Source organism: Colossoma macropomum, unplaced genomic scaffold (genome assembly GCF_904425465.1).
Source record: "Colossoma macropomum unplaced genomic scaffold, Colossoma_macropomum, whole genome shotgun sequence".
Lineage (NCBI taxonomy): Eukaryota > Metazoa > Chordata > Actinopteri > Characiformes > Serrasalmidae > Colossoma > Colossoma macropomum.
The window spans coordinates 38,752,283-38,770,582 of record NW_023494802.1 but is presented as its reverse complement, the minus strand read 5'-3'; the positions used below and the strand labels follow the sequence as shown (position 1 = coordinate 38,770,582).

The 18,300-nt window shown below is 44.9% G+C and overlaps 2 protein-coding genes across 2 annotated transcripts in view; both read right to left on the bottom strand.

Moving 5' to 3' along the window:
* camta2 (calmodulin binding transcription activator 2) overlaps positions 1 to 6,706 on the bottom strand; it is a 55,195-nt gene extending 48,489 nt beyond the window's left edge. Inside the window, 1 exon segment of the mRNA XM_036591081.1 lies at positions 6,651 to 6,706. The gene's annotated coding sequence lies outside the window, so the exon portion shown is untranslated.
* A 2,972-nt stretch (positions 6,707 to 9,678) lies between these two features.
* zgc:85858 (uncharacterized protein LOC405879 homolog) lies at positions 9,679 to 18,018 on the bottom strand. Its single transcript, XM_036591198.1, has 3 exons — positions 17,742 to 18,018; positions 15,640 to 15,715; positions 9,679 to 11,540 (listed from the first exon to the last, which is right to left on the bottom strand). Exons 1-3 carry the CDS (start codon positions 17,823 to 17,825, stop codon positions 11,500 to 11,502), a joined length of 201 nt encoding a protein of 66 aa, XP_036447091.1. The 5' UTR covers positions 17,826 to 18,018; the 3' UTR covers positions 9,679 to 11,499.
* Positions 18,019 to 18,300: the final 282 nt, after the last annotated feature.

Here is an 18,300-nt window from a genome sequence, read left to right as displayed (position 1 = left end):
CAACACCGTCAGACACCATAGTACCCAACACAGTCAGACACATTACTACCCAACACAGTCAGACACATTACTACCCAACACAGTCAGACACCATACTACCCAACGCAGTCAGACACTATACTACCCAACACAGTCAGACGCCATACTACCAACAGTCAGACACATTACTACCCAACACAGTCAGACACATTACTACCAACACAGTCAGACACTATACTACCCAACAGTCTGACATTATACTACCCAACACAGTCAGACAATATACTACCCAACACAGTCAGACACCATATTACGCAACACAGTCAGACACTATACTACCCAACAGTCAGACACTATACTACCCAACAGAGTCAGACACCATACTACCCAACACAGTCGGACACTATACTACCCAACACAGTCGGACACCATACTACCCAACACAGTCAGACACTATACTACCCAACACACAGTCAGACACCATACTACCCAACACAGTCAGACACCATACTACCCAACACAGTCAGACACCATACTACCCAACACAGTCAGACACATTACTACCCAACACAGTCAGACACCATACTATCCAACACAGTCAGACACCATACTACCCAACGAAGTCAGACACTATACTACCCAACACAGTCAGACGCCATACTACCCAACACAGTCAGACACATTACTACCCAACACAGTCAGACACATTACTACCCAACACAGTCAGACACATTACTACCCAACACAGTCAGACACTATACTACCCAACACCGTCAGACACCATAGTACCCAACACAGTCAGACAATATACTACCCAACACAGTCAGACACCATATTACGCAACACAGTCAGACACCATAGTACCCAACACAGCACCAGACACATTACTACCCAACACAGCCAGACACCATACTACCCAACAAAGTCAGACACTATACTACCCAACACAGTCGGACACCATACTACCCAACACAGTCAGACACTATACTACCCAACACAGTCAGACAATATACTACCCAACACAGTCAGACACTATACTACCCAACAAAGTCAGACACTATACTACCCAACACAGTCAGACACCATACTACCCAACACAGCATCAGACACTCTACTACCCAACACAGTCAGACACTATACTACCCAACACAGTCAGACACTATACTAACCAACACAGACACTCTACTACCCAAAACACAGTCAGACACTATACTACCCAACACAGTCAGACAATATACTACCCAACACAGTCAGACACCATACTACGCAACACAGTCAGACACTATACTACCCATCAGCCAGACACTATACTATCCAACACAGCCAGACACCATACTACCCAACAAAGTCAGACACTATACTACCCAACAATGTCAGACACTATACTACCCAACAAAGTCAGACACTATACTACCCAACACAGTCAGACACTACACTCCCCCACACAGTCAGACACTATACTACCCAACAAAGTCAGACACTATACTACCCAACACAGCATCAGACACTATACTACCCAACAAAGTCAGACACTATACTACCCAACACAGTCAGACACTATACTACCCAACACAGTCAGACACTATACTACCCAACACAGTCAGACACTCTACTACCCAACAGTCAGACACTACACTACCAACACAGAATCATACACTATACTACCCAACACAGAATCATACACTATACTACCCAACACAGTCAGACACTATACTACCCAACACAGCGACAGACATTACACTACCCAACACAGCATCAGACACTATACTACTCAACACACTGTCAGACATTATACTACCCAACACAGTCAGACACCATACTACCCAACACAGTCAGACACTATACTACCCAACACAGCGACAGACATTATACTACCCAACACAGCATCAGACACTATACTACCCAACACACTGTCAGACATTATACTACCCAACACAGTCAGACACCATACTACCCAACACAGCGTCAGACACTATACTACCCAACACAGCATCAGACACTATACTACCCAAAAGACTGTCAGACACTATACTAACAACACAGTCAGACACTATACTACCCAACACAGCATCAGACACTATACTACCCAACACAGTCAGACACCATACTACCCAACACAGCATCAGACACTTTACTAACCAACACACAGTCAGACATTATACTACCCAACACAGCATCAGACACTATACTACCCAACACACTGTCAGACATTATACTACCCAACACAGTCAGACACTATACTACCCAACACAGCGTCAGACACTATACTACCCAACACAGTCGGACACCATACTACCCAACACAGCGTCAGACACTATACTACCCAACACAGCGTCAGACACTATACTACCCAACACAGTCAGACACTATACTACCCAACACAGTATCAGACACTATACTAACCAACACACAGTCAGACATTATACTACCCAACACAGCATCAGTCACTATACTACCCAACACAGTCAGACACTATACTACCCAACAGTCATACACTATACTACCCAACACACTGTCACACATTATACTACCCAATACAGTGAGACATTATACTACCCAACACAGCATCAGACACTATACTACCCAACACACCATCAGGCATTATATTATCCAACACACTGTCAGGCATTATACTACCCAACACAGCATCAGACATTATACTACCCAACACAGTCAGACATTATACTACCCAACACAGTCAGACATTATACTACCCAACACAGCATCAGACATTATACTACCCAACACAGTCAGACACTATACTAACCAACACAGACACTCTACTACCCAAAACACAGTCAGACACTATACTACCCAACACAGCATCAGACATTATACTACCCAACAGTCACACATTACACTACCCAACACAGTCAGACATTATACTACCCAACACCCTGTCACACACTGTACTACCCAACATAGTCAGACATTATACTACCCAACACAGCACCAGACACTATACTACCCAACACACCATCAGGCATTATACTATCCAACACACTGTCAGGCATTATACTACCCAACACAGCACCAGACACTATACTATCCAACACACCATCAGGCATTATACTATCCAACACACTGTCAGGCATTATACTACCCAACACAGCACCAGACACTATACTACCCAACACACCATCAGGCATTATACTATCCAACACACTGTCAGGCATTATACTACCCAACACAGCATCAGACACTATACTACCCAACACACCGTCAGGCATTATACTACCGAACACAGTGTCAGACATTATACTACCCAACAGTCACACATTATACTACCCAACACAGTCAGACATTATACTACCCAACACCCTGTCACACACTGTACTACCCAACACACTCAGACATTATACTACCCAACACAGCACCAGACACTATACTACCCAACACAGTCCGACATTATACTACCAACACACTGTCACACATTATACTACCCAACACAGTCAGACACTATACTACCCAACACACTGTCACACATTATACTACCCAACACAGTCAGACATTATACTACCCAACACAGCGTCAGACACTATACTACCCAACACATCGCCAGGCATTATACTATCCTGGCCCACTGTCCCATATTAATACCCAACACACTGTTCCATATTAATACCAACACACTGTCCCATATTAATACCCAACACACTGTTCCATATTAATACCCAACACACTGCTCCATATTAATACCAACACACTGTCCCATATTAATACCCAACACACTGTTCCATATTAATACCAACACACTGTCCCATATTAATACCCAACACACTGCTCCATATTAATACCAACACACTGCTCCATATTAATACCAACACACTGCTCCATATTAATACCAACACACTGTCCCATATTAATACCCAACACACTGTTCCATATTAATACCCAACACACTGCTCCATATTAATACCAACACACTGTCCCATATTAATACCCAACACACTGTTCCATATTAATACCAACACACTGTTCCATATTAATACCCAACACACTGTTCCATATTAATACCAACACACTGTTCCATATTAATACCCAACACACTGCTCCATATTAATACCAACACACTGCTCCATATTAATACCAACACACTGCTCCATATTAATACCAACACACTGTCCCATATTAATACCCAACACACTGTTCCATATTAATACCCAACACTGTCCCATATTAATACCCAACACACTGTTCCATATTAATACCAACACACTGTTCCATATTAATACCAACACACTGCTCCATATTAATACCAACACACTGTTCCATATTAATACCAACACACTGCTCCATATTAATACCAACACACTGTTCCATATTAATACCCAACACACTGTTCCATATTAATACCCAACACTGTCCCATATTAATACCCAACACACTGTTCCATATTAATACCAACACACTGTCCCATATTAATACCCAACACACTGCTCCATATTAATACCCAACACACTGCTCCATATTAATACCAACACACTGTTCCATATTAATACCAACACACTGTCCCATATTAATACCCAACACACTGCTCCATATTAATACCCAACACACTGTCCCATATTAATACCAACACACTGCTCCATATTAATACCAACACACTGTTCCATATTAATACCAACAAACTGCTCCATATTAATACCCAACACACTGCTCCATATTAATACCCAACACACTGTTCCATATTAATACCAACACACTGTCCCATATTAATACCAACACACTGTCCCATATTAATACCCAACACAATGTCCCATATTAATACCCAACACACTGCTCCATATTAATACCAACACACTGTCCCATATTAATACCAACACACTGTCCCATATTAATACCCAACACACTGCTCCATATTAATACCCAACACACTGTCCCATATTAATCCCAACACACTGTCCCATATTAATCCCAACACACTGTCCCATATTAATCCCAACACACTGTCCCATATTAATACCCAACACACTGTCCCATATTAATACCAACACACTGCTCCATATTAATACCAACACACTGTCCCATATTAATACCCAACACACTGTCCCATATTAATACCAACACACTGTCCCATATTAATACCAACACACTGTCCCATATTAATACCCAACACACTGTTCCATATTAATACCAACACACTGTCCCATATTAATACCAACACACTGTCCCATATTAATACCCAACACACTGTTCCATATTAATACCAACACACTGTCCCATATTAATACCCAACACACTGTCCCATATTAATACCAACACACTGCTCCATATTAATACCCAACACACTGTTCCATATTAATACCAACACACTGTCCCATATTAATACCCAACACACTGTCCCATATTAATACCCAACACTGTCCCATATTAATACCCAACACACTGTTCCATATTAATACCAACACACTGTCCCATATTAATACCCAACACACTGCTCCATATTAATACCCAACACACTGCTCCATATTAATACCAACACACTGTCCCATATTATACTACCCAACACACTGTCCCATATTAATACCCAACACACTGCTCCATATTAATACCCAACACACTGCTCCATATTAATACCAACACACTGTCCCATATTATACTACCCAACACACTGTCCCATATTATACTACCCAACACACTGTCCCATATTAATACCCAACACACTGTCCCATATTAAGACCCAACACACTGTCCCATATTAATACCAACACACTGTCCCATATTAATACCCAACACACTGTCCCATATTAATACCCAACACACTGCTCCATATTAATACCCAACACACTGTTCCATATTAAAACCAACACACTGTCCCATATTAAGACCCAACACACTGTCCCATATTAATACCAACACACTGTCCCATATTAATACCCAACACTGTTCCATATTAATACCAACACTGTCCCATATCAATACCCAACACACTGTTCCATATTAATACCCAACACAGACTTATATTAATACCCAGCACACTGTCCCATATCAATACTCAGCACACTGTTCCATATTAATACCCAACACAGACTTATATTAATACCCAGCACACTGTCCCATATCAATACCCAACATACTGTCATATACTTCCTGAGTCTAGTCCACCTGCTGTGGTCAGCAGTGCTAGTCTGACCACACACCACACTGGCCACAGTAGGCACTACCACTGGGTTCGGACCGCACCCTGCCCATCACGGACCGATCCACGGCCTACTCAACACACACACATACAGACTGCACACATCGGCGCTATAAATAAACCCACCGGAGCACCGGGACCGACCACCGCAGCGCCAATTAGCACGTAAACACAGCCATACACGCTGGAGACGCCTGGTTCCCCAGCCGCCCAGCGCCCTGTTCCGGTCCACCTTAAACAGGGCAGCGGTTACAGTCCGGGACGGACAGCCGCCCGACTGTTACTGCTGCATATTTAAGGTGGAACGGACTATTCGAATAAGAAGTTCAGCTCCGCGATACACACCGCCACACACACACACACACATACACACACCACCACACATTAAGACACGCTCGTGCACACACCGTACACACACGCGTTCACCCTCACACCTCCACACAGTGTGAAACTCACGCGCTCTCTCTGTCTCACACACATACACACTCGGTCTCGGGCTGTCCGCGCGCTCGGCCGGAGCGGCTCTTACCGAAACCTTCCGCCTTCTCACGCGCCGCCATCTTCTGCTGCACGGTGACGTCAGCGCGCAGAGTCAGAGGGGGAGGGGTGTCTGCGCGCGCGCGCGCGTGCCTCTGCGTTTCCGCGAGACTATTAGCTTATTTTAGGTTTCTTTTCTTTTCTTTTCCACAGTAAAACATTACGGCCGTGTTTCGGCCCTGTTTCAGTGTCACTGACATCCAGAATAAACCGCTGCGGTGGGGTAATAATGAGGAGGAGGAGGAGGAGGAGGAGGAGGAGGAGGACGAGGAGTCAGTATCAGTATTTATACGAGTTTAATACTTACAATGTGTTTTAATAACGCTCTGTTAATAATGATGCTCATTAGGCGAGAGAGAGAGAGAGAGAGAGAGAGAGAGAGAGGAGAGAGAAAGAGAGAGAAAGAGAGAGAGCGGGAGAGAGAGACAGAAAGAGAGAGAGAGAGAGAGAGAGAGAGAGAGAGAGAAAGAAAGAGAGAGTGGGAGAGAGAGAGAGGCAGAGAAATAAAATAGAGAAAGTAGAGAAACAGAAAGAGAGAGAAGGGGACTGGATGTAAACTGTATAGTGGATGTAAACTGTATAGTGGATGTAAACTGTATACAGTTTACATAAATAAATATGAAGGAGAGGCTCTTCTCCAAACTGCTGACACAAAGCTGGAAGCAGATAACTGTGTAAAATGTCTTTGTGCTGCAGCATCAACATCACCCTTCACTGGAACTGAGAGCCCAAACCCTGAAAAACAGCCCAGCCCATCATCCCTCCTCCACCAAACTGTACTGTTGGCTCTGCATTCCGGTAGGTAACGTTCTCCTGACCTCCACCAAACCCAGACTCATCATCAGACTGACAGATAGAGAAGCTGATTCATCACTCCAGAGAACACGGTTCCACTGCTCCAGAGTCCAGTGGTGGCGCTTTACACCCCTCCAGCCGACACTTGGCATTGGGCATAGTGATCTTAGGCTTGTGTGGAGCTGCTCAGACATGGAGGCCCATTTCATGAAGCTCCTGATGCTCAGTTATTCTGCTGATGTTGGAGCTCTGCAGTGACTGATGCACCAGAGGATGAACCATTATTGAGCACTAATCAGTGACCCTGCTCTGTGAGTTTGGGTGGTCCGCTTCGTGGCTGAGCTGTATATATATACATATATATACATATATATATATATATATATATACATATATATATATATATATATATAATGACGTATATATAATATATCTTGATAATCATTTTTATTTACAATTTTTCTACTGTCCCAACTTTTTGGGGATTGGTTTTGTAGGTTTGTATATGGTTCTGTATGGTTCCTTTTTGGAAATGGTTCCATATAGCACCTAAAAGGGTTCTTCTACTCTTACAAGCTTAACATCATAACAATAGAACCTTTTTGGTGCTACACAAAACCATATACGACACAGCCGCCATCAGGCTCAAGAACCATTTCACCATGTAAAGAACTCTTTAAACATCCAAATGGTTCTTTGAGTGTTCATGGTTCTATATAGAAAGATCGTCTTTACTAAGGAACCCTTGAGGAACCATCTTTTTTTAAGATTGTAAGGTGCTACTTACTTACAAATAAGACTACCCTTATAAAGCGTTTATGAATGGTTTAAAACAGCTTGTGATTAACTGCGTCATAAACACTTTGAAAGTCATTAACCATGATGAATATGAACGCGTGATGAAGCGGACGAGTTTACTGCTGACTGATGAAGACAAAGTCAGTAAACATCAAAGTCTGAGGTTTAACAGTGTGAATGAATGAGGATTCACTATTAGACAAACAACCGGTCACTGCTGCCCTTTTTATTTGTGTTGTAAATGCTTATTAATGACCTTAAGGTCTTTATGACAATCAATAACCATTAATCAACTCATTTTAAACCATGTATGAGTTCAAGGGTAGCCTTATTTTGAGGTGGTACCAAACTTTGTTTACGTCAGGGCGACAGCACTGAGGCACCGGGTGGCCTCTCCACTGAACGGTGATTATACGTGTTCATTTATCTCGTATTTAACAGGGCAGCTCCTGACCGATATCACGTTTACAGTGATGCCCTGATGTGCTCCGTTTGTGTACGGGGGTCTTTAACGAGACGCCCCGCTGTAGACGCTGAGTAGCAGTTTCTGTGGTTGAGAAAGGAGGCAGATTTAATCTTCCAGGAGGAGCAAATCAACTCAAATCTACCCAAACAGCCGCTGGAGCTGCTGAACCCGAACACTTTCACATCCACTGCAGTGCATCAGTGCAGTGAGCAGTGATCTCTGTTCATTCCACTTAGTCATTAACATTCAGCTCCTGATTCTCCTTTTCTGGGTTAGTTTTGATTCCGTGGTGCTGGTTTAGCTCCCAAAAGGACCCGAAACACAGAAGAGCAGAGCTGCACAAACGTCCTACACGACTTCCTTATTTGGGTTTCCTTACAGTGTATTTCATTTTCTAATAAAATCAAACAAAAAATGATAAATATTAGTAATGATAAACCAATTTGTAGGCTGTGGTTATGAGACTTAGAGTTAAAAATGTCAAAAAAAATTAAAAAATAAAACTTAGCTAAAGAAAGGTTTTGGTGTATCGTACAGAGCTCCATTTGTTCTACGCTATAAATTATGTACGTATCTAAATTATTAATTTTTTAATCTGTGTCATGCTTATGGTTTCGTGAGTCACGTAAACATAGATTTTATTTTTACCCAATTTTATTCCCAAGTTAATCATATCCAGTTCCCACCTGCTAATTGGTGGGTATAAGTGTCCATTGCTCTTTAGCTACATGAGCCTTAAATGAGGCCAGAATGTGACGGCTGCCCCATTTAAGGTGGAACAGAAGCTGCGACTAAGAAGATAAATCTAGCATAAAAAACATTTTAGCATAAAAAAAGCGATCATCATGAAAACAGCGGCGCGGAGGAAGGAGAAGACCGAGGTAGATGTACAGAAAATATGGTTTATTTGTATTGATTTGTATAAAATCCTTGCATAGCATCAGTCGCAGGGTGGGGGGGGGGTGTTGGGTGGGTTTGTGGGTGGGGGGATTGGGGGGGGGTTATGGCTGCTTCATCACTGCCGTTCATACAAAACAGTTCAGACAGAGATCAGAGACACGCCCTCCAACCAAATGGGCCAGAACAACAGAGGAAGATCCGAGACAGTGACCAGCTCTGACAGCCGGAGTCTTATAACCACGTTTATAACCACGTTTATAACCACGTCTTGAAAATGAACCTCACTCAGAAACGCTAACAGTGAAACCGTCAGCCCAGTCAGCAGTGCACACACGGACTCATGCTAATGTTGTCTGCTGTATTTGGTTGAGCTCCTCTGTGGTGAGAAACCCCTACACCTCCCTTCCTGTCGCCCCCGGCTAATTAACAAAGGAAGGAAAATGCTGGTCACCCTGTAAACTGAGCAGCTCCAGTGCAGCGTCCAGTGTTGGACAGTAAACAGCGCGGATGTCTGGCTGCAGCTCAGAAGCGACGTCTCCTAAAACAAACCATAAACGCGAGACAGTCTGGTGAAAAACCGACGTACCAGGTTTTCCAACTTACCCCAATGTAGTCGATCACATAAGACGTGCTGGGTGTGCTGAGTCTTAGCGCTGCAGCTACGAGGCTAATGCAGCTAACATGCGATGGAAGCCTATGGGCGAAAGCTGCTAATGCTAATATTGCTATAACATTAGCCCGTCTCTGTAGAGAGCAGTGTGTCTGAGTCAGAACAGTGATGCCTTATGAATAATTCAAAACTAACCTGACTGATTAAATTGATTTCAAAGAGATTTTAGCAACAGTTTTGAATTTAAATAATGAATTATTAAAACTGAAATTAAAGGATAAAACCACAAATAATGGTTTATTTTTTCTTCTTCTAATTTTCACAGTCTGTACACTGTTGTATTTCACAGCTAATTATTAAAATATATATATATTTTGTAAAATATAGCATTTAGCAGTTTTGTCTCATTACCGCAACACTGAGGTTTTTCTTTATAACTTGCGTCACATTTTGTTTTTTTTCTTACAGTTTGTAATGAGAACTTTAAAGAAATGTAACAGTTAGAAAGTAATAAAAACAAATGTTTTATAAATAAAAACAAAAAAAAGATAAATAACAGTAATGACAAACAGATAAGTGGGCGGCAGTAATGAGATTTAGAATTAAAAAACGATCGTTTTGGTGTATCGTATAGAGCTCCAGGTGTTTTACTAAGTATACTGATTTTTTATCTGTGATGTTTATGGCTCTCAAATATTTATAGACATGTTATAAGACGGTTTCATGGGTCACATTTACATATTTATCTTATTTTTGCCCAATTTTATCCCTAATTTACTCATATCCAGCTCATATGAGCTGGTCTATCCCCCCACCGCGCTGGGAGAGTGAAGGCCATGAGGAGTGTGCGATGGTTTAGTTGTGCAGTTAGCATCATGCTAATTGGTGGGTATAAGCGTCCATTACTCTTTGGCTACATGAGCCTCGTAGCTCCAGCTAAACTATAACAGTAAACCTCAGACGCTGAACACTCGGCTGATCGACGGTGTCAGGAGGGAAACGGGTTTTCACCGAACTGTCGCTGTAGTTAGCGCAGAAATGAACTCAGGCTCAGAAACGCACTGAGACGTAAACAGCTCACACAACCGCAGGTGAGACGAGAACTGCTCCACTGTACAGAACCGAAGAACGTCCAGAACGGAACCTAAACACTAACGGAGTGAAACTACTGAAGAAAACGGTGGGAAGAGATGATTGGCTGATGGGGGGATGGAGGCGGAGCCTGCCGTTTTTCCCGAGAAACTCCACCGACTCATCCACTCACTTCCGACTCTACAGACCCTGCCGGATACTCTGGATGATCTGGAAGATAGCTGAGAGAGAGAGAGAGACAGATAAAGAAAGGAGAGAGAGATAGAGAGAGAGAGAGAGAGAGAGAGAGAGAGAGAGAGAGAGAAAAGTGAGACAGAGATAGAGGAAGAGAGAGAGAGAGAACACAAAAAGAGAGTAAGGGCAAGAGAGAGAGAGACAGATAGAGAAAGGAGAGAGCACACACAGAGAGAGAGAAAACAGAAAAGTGAGAGAGAGAGGAGAGAGAGACAGAGAGAGAGAGAGAGAGAGGGACAGGAGAGAGAGGAGAGAGGGAGAGAGAGAGAGAGAGAGAGGGACAGGAGAGAGGGAGAGAGAGGGAGAGAGAGGGACAGGAGAGAGGGAGGGAGAGAGAAAGAAAAGAGAGGGAGAGAGAGAGAGAGAGAGAGGGACAGGAGAGAGGAGAGAGGGAGGGAGAGAGAAAGAAAGGAGAGGGAGAGAGAGAGAGAGAGAGGGACAGGAGAGAGAGGAGAGAGGGACAGGAGAGAGGAGAGAGGGAGGGAGAGAGAAAGAAAGGAGAGAGGGAGAGAGAGAGAGAGAGAGAGAGGGACAGGAGAGAGAGGAGAGAGGGAGAGAGAGGGACAGGAGAGAGGGAGGGAGAGAGAAAGAAAGGAGAGAGGGAGAGAGAGAGAGAGAGAGAGAGGGAAAAGGGGAGAAGGAAAGAAAGGGGAGTGTTATTGTTGTATTTGCGTTGGTTCAGACGTAATTTGTGACAATCTCGTTTGCATATTATTCAAATGAGGCTCTGCATCATGGAATATTCAAATTAAGCTGGTGAAATTTCCCTGAACTGACAGTGTGAAGAGTTCAGAACAAGCAGAACTGAACCTGACGATAAACACCTGCCCAGCAGCTCCACCGACACACTGAGCACTCCACCGACACACTGAGCACTCCACCGACACACTGAGCACTCCATGAAAAACACTGAGCACTCCACCGACACACTGAGCACTCCACCGACACACTGAGCACTCCATGAAAAACACTGAGCACTCCACCGACACACTGAGCACTCCACCGACACACTGAGCACTCCACGGACACACTGAGCACTCCACGGACACACTGAGCACTCCACGAAAAACACTGAGCACTCCACCGACACACTGAGCACTCCACGAAAAACACTGAGCACTCCACCGACACACTGAGCACTCCATTTACACACTGAGCACTCCACTGACACACTGAGCACTCCACTCGCACACTGAGCACTCCACTGACACAATAAACACCCCACCGACACACTGAGCACTCCACTGACACACTGAGCACTCCAATGACACACTGACCACTCCACCAGCACACTGAGCCCTCCACTGACACACTAAACACCCCACTGACACACTGAGCACTCCACCGACACACTGAGCACACTGAGCACTCCATTTACACACTGAGCACTCCACCGACACACTGAACACTCCACTGACACACTGAGCACTCCACCGACATACTGAGCATCCCACTGACACACTGAGCACTCCACTGACACACTAAACACCCCACCGACACACTAAACACCCCACTGACATACTGAGCACTCCCACTGACACACTGAGCTTTCCACCGACACACTAAACATCCCACCGACACACTGAGCACACTGAACACTCCTCTGACACACTGAGCACTCCACTGACACACTGAACACCCCACCGACACACTGACCCCTCCACCGACACACTAAACACCCCACGGACACACTGAGCATCCCACTGATACACCGACCACTCCACCGACACACTAAACACCCCATGGACACACTGAGCACCCCACTGATACACTGACCACTCCACCGACACACTAAACACCCCACCGACACACTGAGCACCCCACTGACACACTGAGCACCCCACTGACACACTGATACACTGACCACTCCACCGACACACTAAGCACCCCACCGACACACTAAACACCCCACTGACACACTGAGCACTCCACTGACACTGACACACTGAGCACTCCACTGACACTGACACACTGAACACCCCACCGACACACTGAGCACCCCACTGATACACTGACCACTCCACTGACACCGACACACTGAACACCCCACTGATACACTGACCACTCCACTGACACACTAAACACCCCACGGACACCCTGAGCACCCCACTGATACACTGACCACTCCACCGACACACTAAACACTCCATGGACACACTGAGCACCCCACTGATACACTGACCACTCCACTGACACCGACACACTGAACACCCCACTGATACATTGACCACTCCACCGACACACTAAACACCCCACCGACACACTGAGCACCCCACTGATACACTGACCACTCCACCGACACACTTAACACCCCACCGACACACTGAGTACCCCACTGACACACTGAGCACTCCACTGACACCGACACACTGAACACCCCACTGATACACTGACCACTCCACTGACACACTAAACACCCCATGGACACACTGAGCACCCCACTGACACACTTAACACCCCACCGACACACTGAGTACCCCACTGACACACTGAGCACTCCACTGACACCGACACACTGAACACCCCACTGATACACTGACCACTCCACTGACACACTAAACACCCCACGGACACACTGAGCACCCCACTGATACACTGACCACTCCACCGACACACTAAACACTCCATGGACACACTGAGCACCCCACTGATACACTGACCACTCCACTGACACACTAAACACCCCACCGACACACTGAGTACCCCACTGACACACTGAGCACTCCACTGACACTCCACTGACACTGACACACTGAGCACTCCACTGACACACTGAACACCCCACCGACACACTAAACACCCCACTGACACACTGAGCACTCCACTGACACTGACACACTGAGCACTCCACCGACACACTGAACACCCCATCGACACACTGAACACCCCACCGACACACTAAACACCTCACTGACACACTGAGCACTCCACTGACACTCCACCGACACTGACACACTGAGCACTCCACCGACACACTAAACACCCCACTGACACACTGAGCACTCTACTGACACTCCACTGACACTGACACACTGAGCACTCCACCGACACACTGAACACCCCATCGACACACTGAACACCCCATCGACACACTGAACACCCCACCGACACACTAAACACCTCACTGACACACTGAGCACTCCACTGACACTCCACCGACACTGACACACTGAGCACTCCACCGACACACTGAACACCCCACCGACACACTGAGCACCCCACTGATACACTGACCACTCCACCGACACACTAAACACCCCACGGACACACTGAGCACCCCACTGATACACTGAGCACCCCACCGATACACTAAACACCCCACTGACAGAGCGTTCCACCGACACACTGAGCACTCCACTGACACACTAAGCACTCCACCGACACACTGAACACCCCACCGACACACTGAGCACCCCACTGACACACTGAGCATCCCCACTGACACACTGAGCACCCCACTGACACACTGAGCATCCCACTGACACACTGAGCACCCCACTGACACACTGAGCACTCCATTGACACACTGAGCACTCCATTGACACACTGAGCACCCCACTGACACACTGAGCATCCCACTGACACAGTGAGCACTCCTTTGACACACTGAGCATCCCACTGACACACTGAGCATCCCACTGACACACTGAGCACTCCACTGACACACAGAACACTCCACTGACACACTGAGCACTTCACTGACACACTGAGCACTCCTTTGACACACTGAGCACCCCACTGACACACTGAGCACTCCACTGACACACAGAACACTCCACTGACACACTGAGCACTCCACTGACACACTGAGCACTCCACCGACACACTGAGCACAGCTCTGTTTATACATTAATGTAGTGTAATATGTAAAATCTAGAGAAACTCTGAACTATGGGGGAAATTTTGGACAGCAGGTGGAGTTCCCCTTCAAGTTTTTAGCTACGCTGATGAACTTTAGTCCATGTTTATAGATGAAAAAGCAAACTTCAGACTCCAAACATGACTTGGATGATCGACTGTAGTCGAGGTAAAGGGGTGAACAGGTGATGATGATGATGATGATGATGATGATGATGTCACACTCACCTGAGCCACACACCACGAACACGAACAGAGCGAGCAGCCACGGCCCCACCGGAGACTTCTCCTCATTCACCACGCGCTGAGAACACACCAACACAGAGCAGCTCAGACATCACTGTTATTTTACTGTACAGTCAGTTTACAGTGCGTATACACAGTCGTGTGCAGAAGTTTGTGCACCCCTGGTCAGATTCCCTGTTGTTACTGATGTCCTGAGTGTATATCAGTGAACACACACCCTCTCAGAGACACACACTCTGCACATTTTAATACACAGCTACTGTTTATTCACTGAATTTAACACACTGGGGAAAATAAACTGTTCCATAACTTGCACACAGGCCATAGTTTATACTTTCGTTTTTATGAAATATACGAGTGTGATGTGGTGAGTAAACACAGTTACAGGTTTCAAGAGGTGCCATTCGCTCCTTCAGTCCGGTCCACATAAGGACACCAAGCTGCAAAAACAGCCAGGATGGAACTCGTTGTTTTTGTGATGTGACAACAACAAATGCATTTACGTATATCCACCCATTCAACTAATAGCAGCTAAGCCCCACCCACTCATACAGACAATAAAAGGAGCGTTTCAACTCTGACTGCTTTTTAACTGAGAAGCAATATGCGACAGCCAATCAGAATAGAACTCATTTACATATCACTGCTGTCGGACGAAAACCATGTCCAAAATGGTAACTTTACAGGAGAAGGAAAAACATACTCTACTTTTAATGTAAGTCAATGGAACCAGACTTTTTTCAAGTCATTTTGGGTCATTTCTTTTGGTCCATTCATCATGAAATTTACACACAATGTAAATGAAAACAGGCATTTTCAAATTACACCAAAAACTGAAAATCAACAAAAATGGAGATACGAGGTTTTCTTCCAGCAGGAGTGATTTATCAGTCTCAAAGGCACAGTAACAAAACAGCCGGTTTAACTCTAAGGGATAAAGAGAGTCATAGAAAAATTAATCATGACTGTTTTAGGAACATTAAACCACACAAGTGTTAAAGTAGAGAAAATAAAACATGAGAAATGTAGAATATGAGCTCTTTAATTGGACTAATGCAAAAGCTGAGGTTATTTCATTCAGGCAGGCGTGGATGTAAACACTGAGTTTATGGTTCTTTAACAGTATTAATCTGTTTAGCTGGAAACGCTGTTGCTATTCTTCTTTAAAAGGGAAACTCCACCAATTTCCCAAAATCCCTGCATAATAAGCGGTTAAGATGTAAACAGAGCGGTTCAGAGCGGTTCAGAGTGGTTTGGTGTGAAACGCTCTGTTCTAGATAAACTTACCGAGTCAGAACTGTTCACAGTGGTGGAGATAGGAACCAGACGTCCCCCTCTAAAAGCTCCCTCACAGAAAGTTACTACAGTAAATGGTTATGAATTCACTGCCTGATGACTGAGACACTGTTTTATGATAGTTTAGAGAGCTTAAACTCCATTCATGGTGGAGGGATACATGCAGGGCGCTGTGAGGCAAAATAGTCCCCAAAGAAAACTTATTATTTCAGATTTTCCACTATTTTCCATCATCAACATTCATATAAACTCAGAAGACTCGTGTAGGTTCACTGGTGGTTCTGGATAGTAAATAAAATGTCTATATCTGTGTTGTAGTCATGGCGACCCCTGGTTCCTATCACCACCACTGTAAAGACATCTGAACCATTTCACACCAAACCCACTCTGAATCTCTCTGATTACACCTCACACACTGAGTTATACAGTGGAATTTTGGAAAGCTGGTGGAGTTCCCCTTTAAAACAGCAGTACTGTGTTATTGAGTGAGCTGTATCTCCTCTCTGATCTATCAGTCTATAATCTATCAGTCTGATCAGTGTATAACCTATCAGCCTGATCGATCAGTGTATAATCTATCAGTGTATAACCGATCAGTCTATAATCTATCAGTCTGATCGATCAGTGTATAACCTATCAGTGTATAACCGATCAGTCTATAATCTATCAGTCTGATCGATCAGTGTATAACCTATCAGTGTATAACCGATCAGTCTATAATCTATCAGTCTGTAATCTCTTCGCCTATCAGTCTGATCGATCAGCCCGCAGTGAGGGTCTCTGAGTACCGCGGTCTTCTGGACGTGTCCGCGCTGCGTGATGCTCTTGCTGTGCTTCTCGTTCGCCACCTTCATCCTCTGCACCGCAGACATGACGAAGACGAGGAGGAGGAGGATCAGGACGATGACGTAGCTCAGTCAGCACGCGCGCGGAGGAAGGAGCGCTCTGGTCTAATCGATAGCTTAAATAAGCGGAGATCAGAAACTGAAACCGATCATCAATAACCGATCATCAACAGTGCAGCTCCACTCCCTCTGAAGGACACGTGACCAGCAGCTCCGTGACCTCGGCAGCAGCTGCGCCAGAGTCATATGACTCATTTCAAAATAAAAGTCACTGCTGAAATCGGCGCTGCAGGTTTTCAGATTTAAGCTAATTTAATATAAAAGTAACTGAATACATGTTTAAGAGGAAATGAAGATCAGTAGTGTGAAGGGTGAATTCTGTGTAAGTAGAATATATTTATAATCTTTGTATCAGTGCAGGACCTGAACGTCTAAAGTCTGTTTGTGACCCACCACCTCATATATGCGGTGCCAGTCGGCCAAAGACCTCCATTTGTCTTCA

Bases quoted from the DNA above. Each gene is read 5' to 3' on its own strand.
- zgc:85858 (XM_036591198.1), bottom strand. From the start codon at position 17,825: ATGTCTGCGGTGCAGAGGATGAAGGTGGCGAACGAGAAGCACAGCAAG. The intron at 15,716-17,741 runs GTACTCAGAGAC...GTGTGTTCTCAG, and splicing joins GACACGTCCAGAAGACCGCG to CGCGTGGTGAATGAGGAGAA. The intron at 11,541-15,639 runs GTGAGTGTGACA...TCTCTCTCTCAG, and splicing joins GTTCGTGGTGTGTGGCTCAG to CTATCTTCCAGATCATCCAG.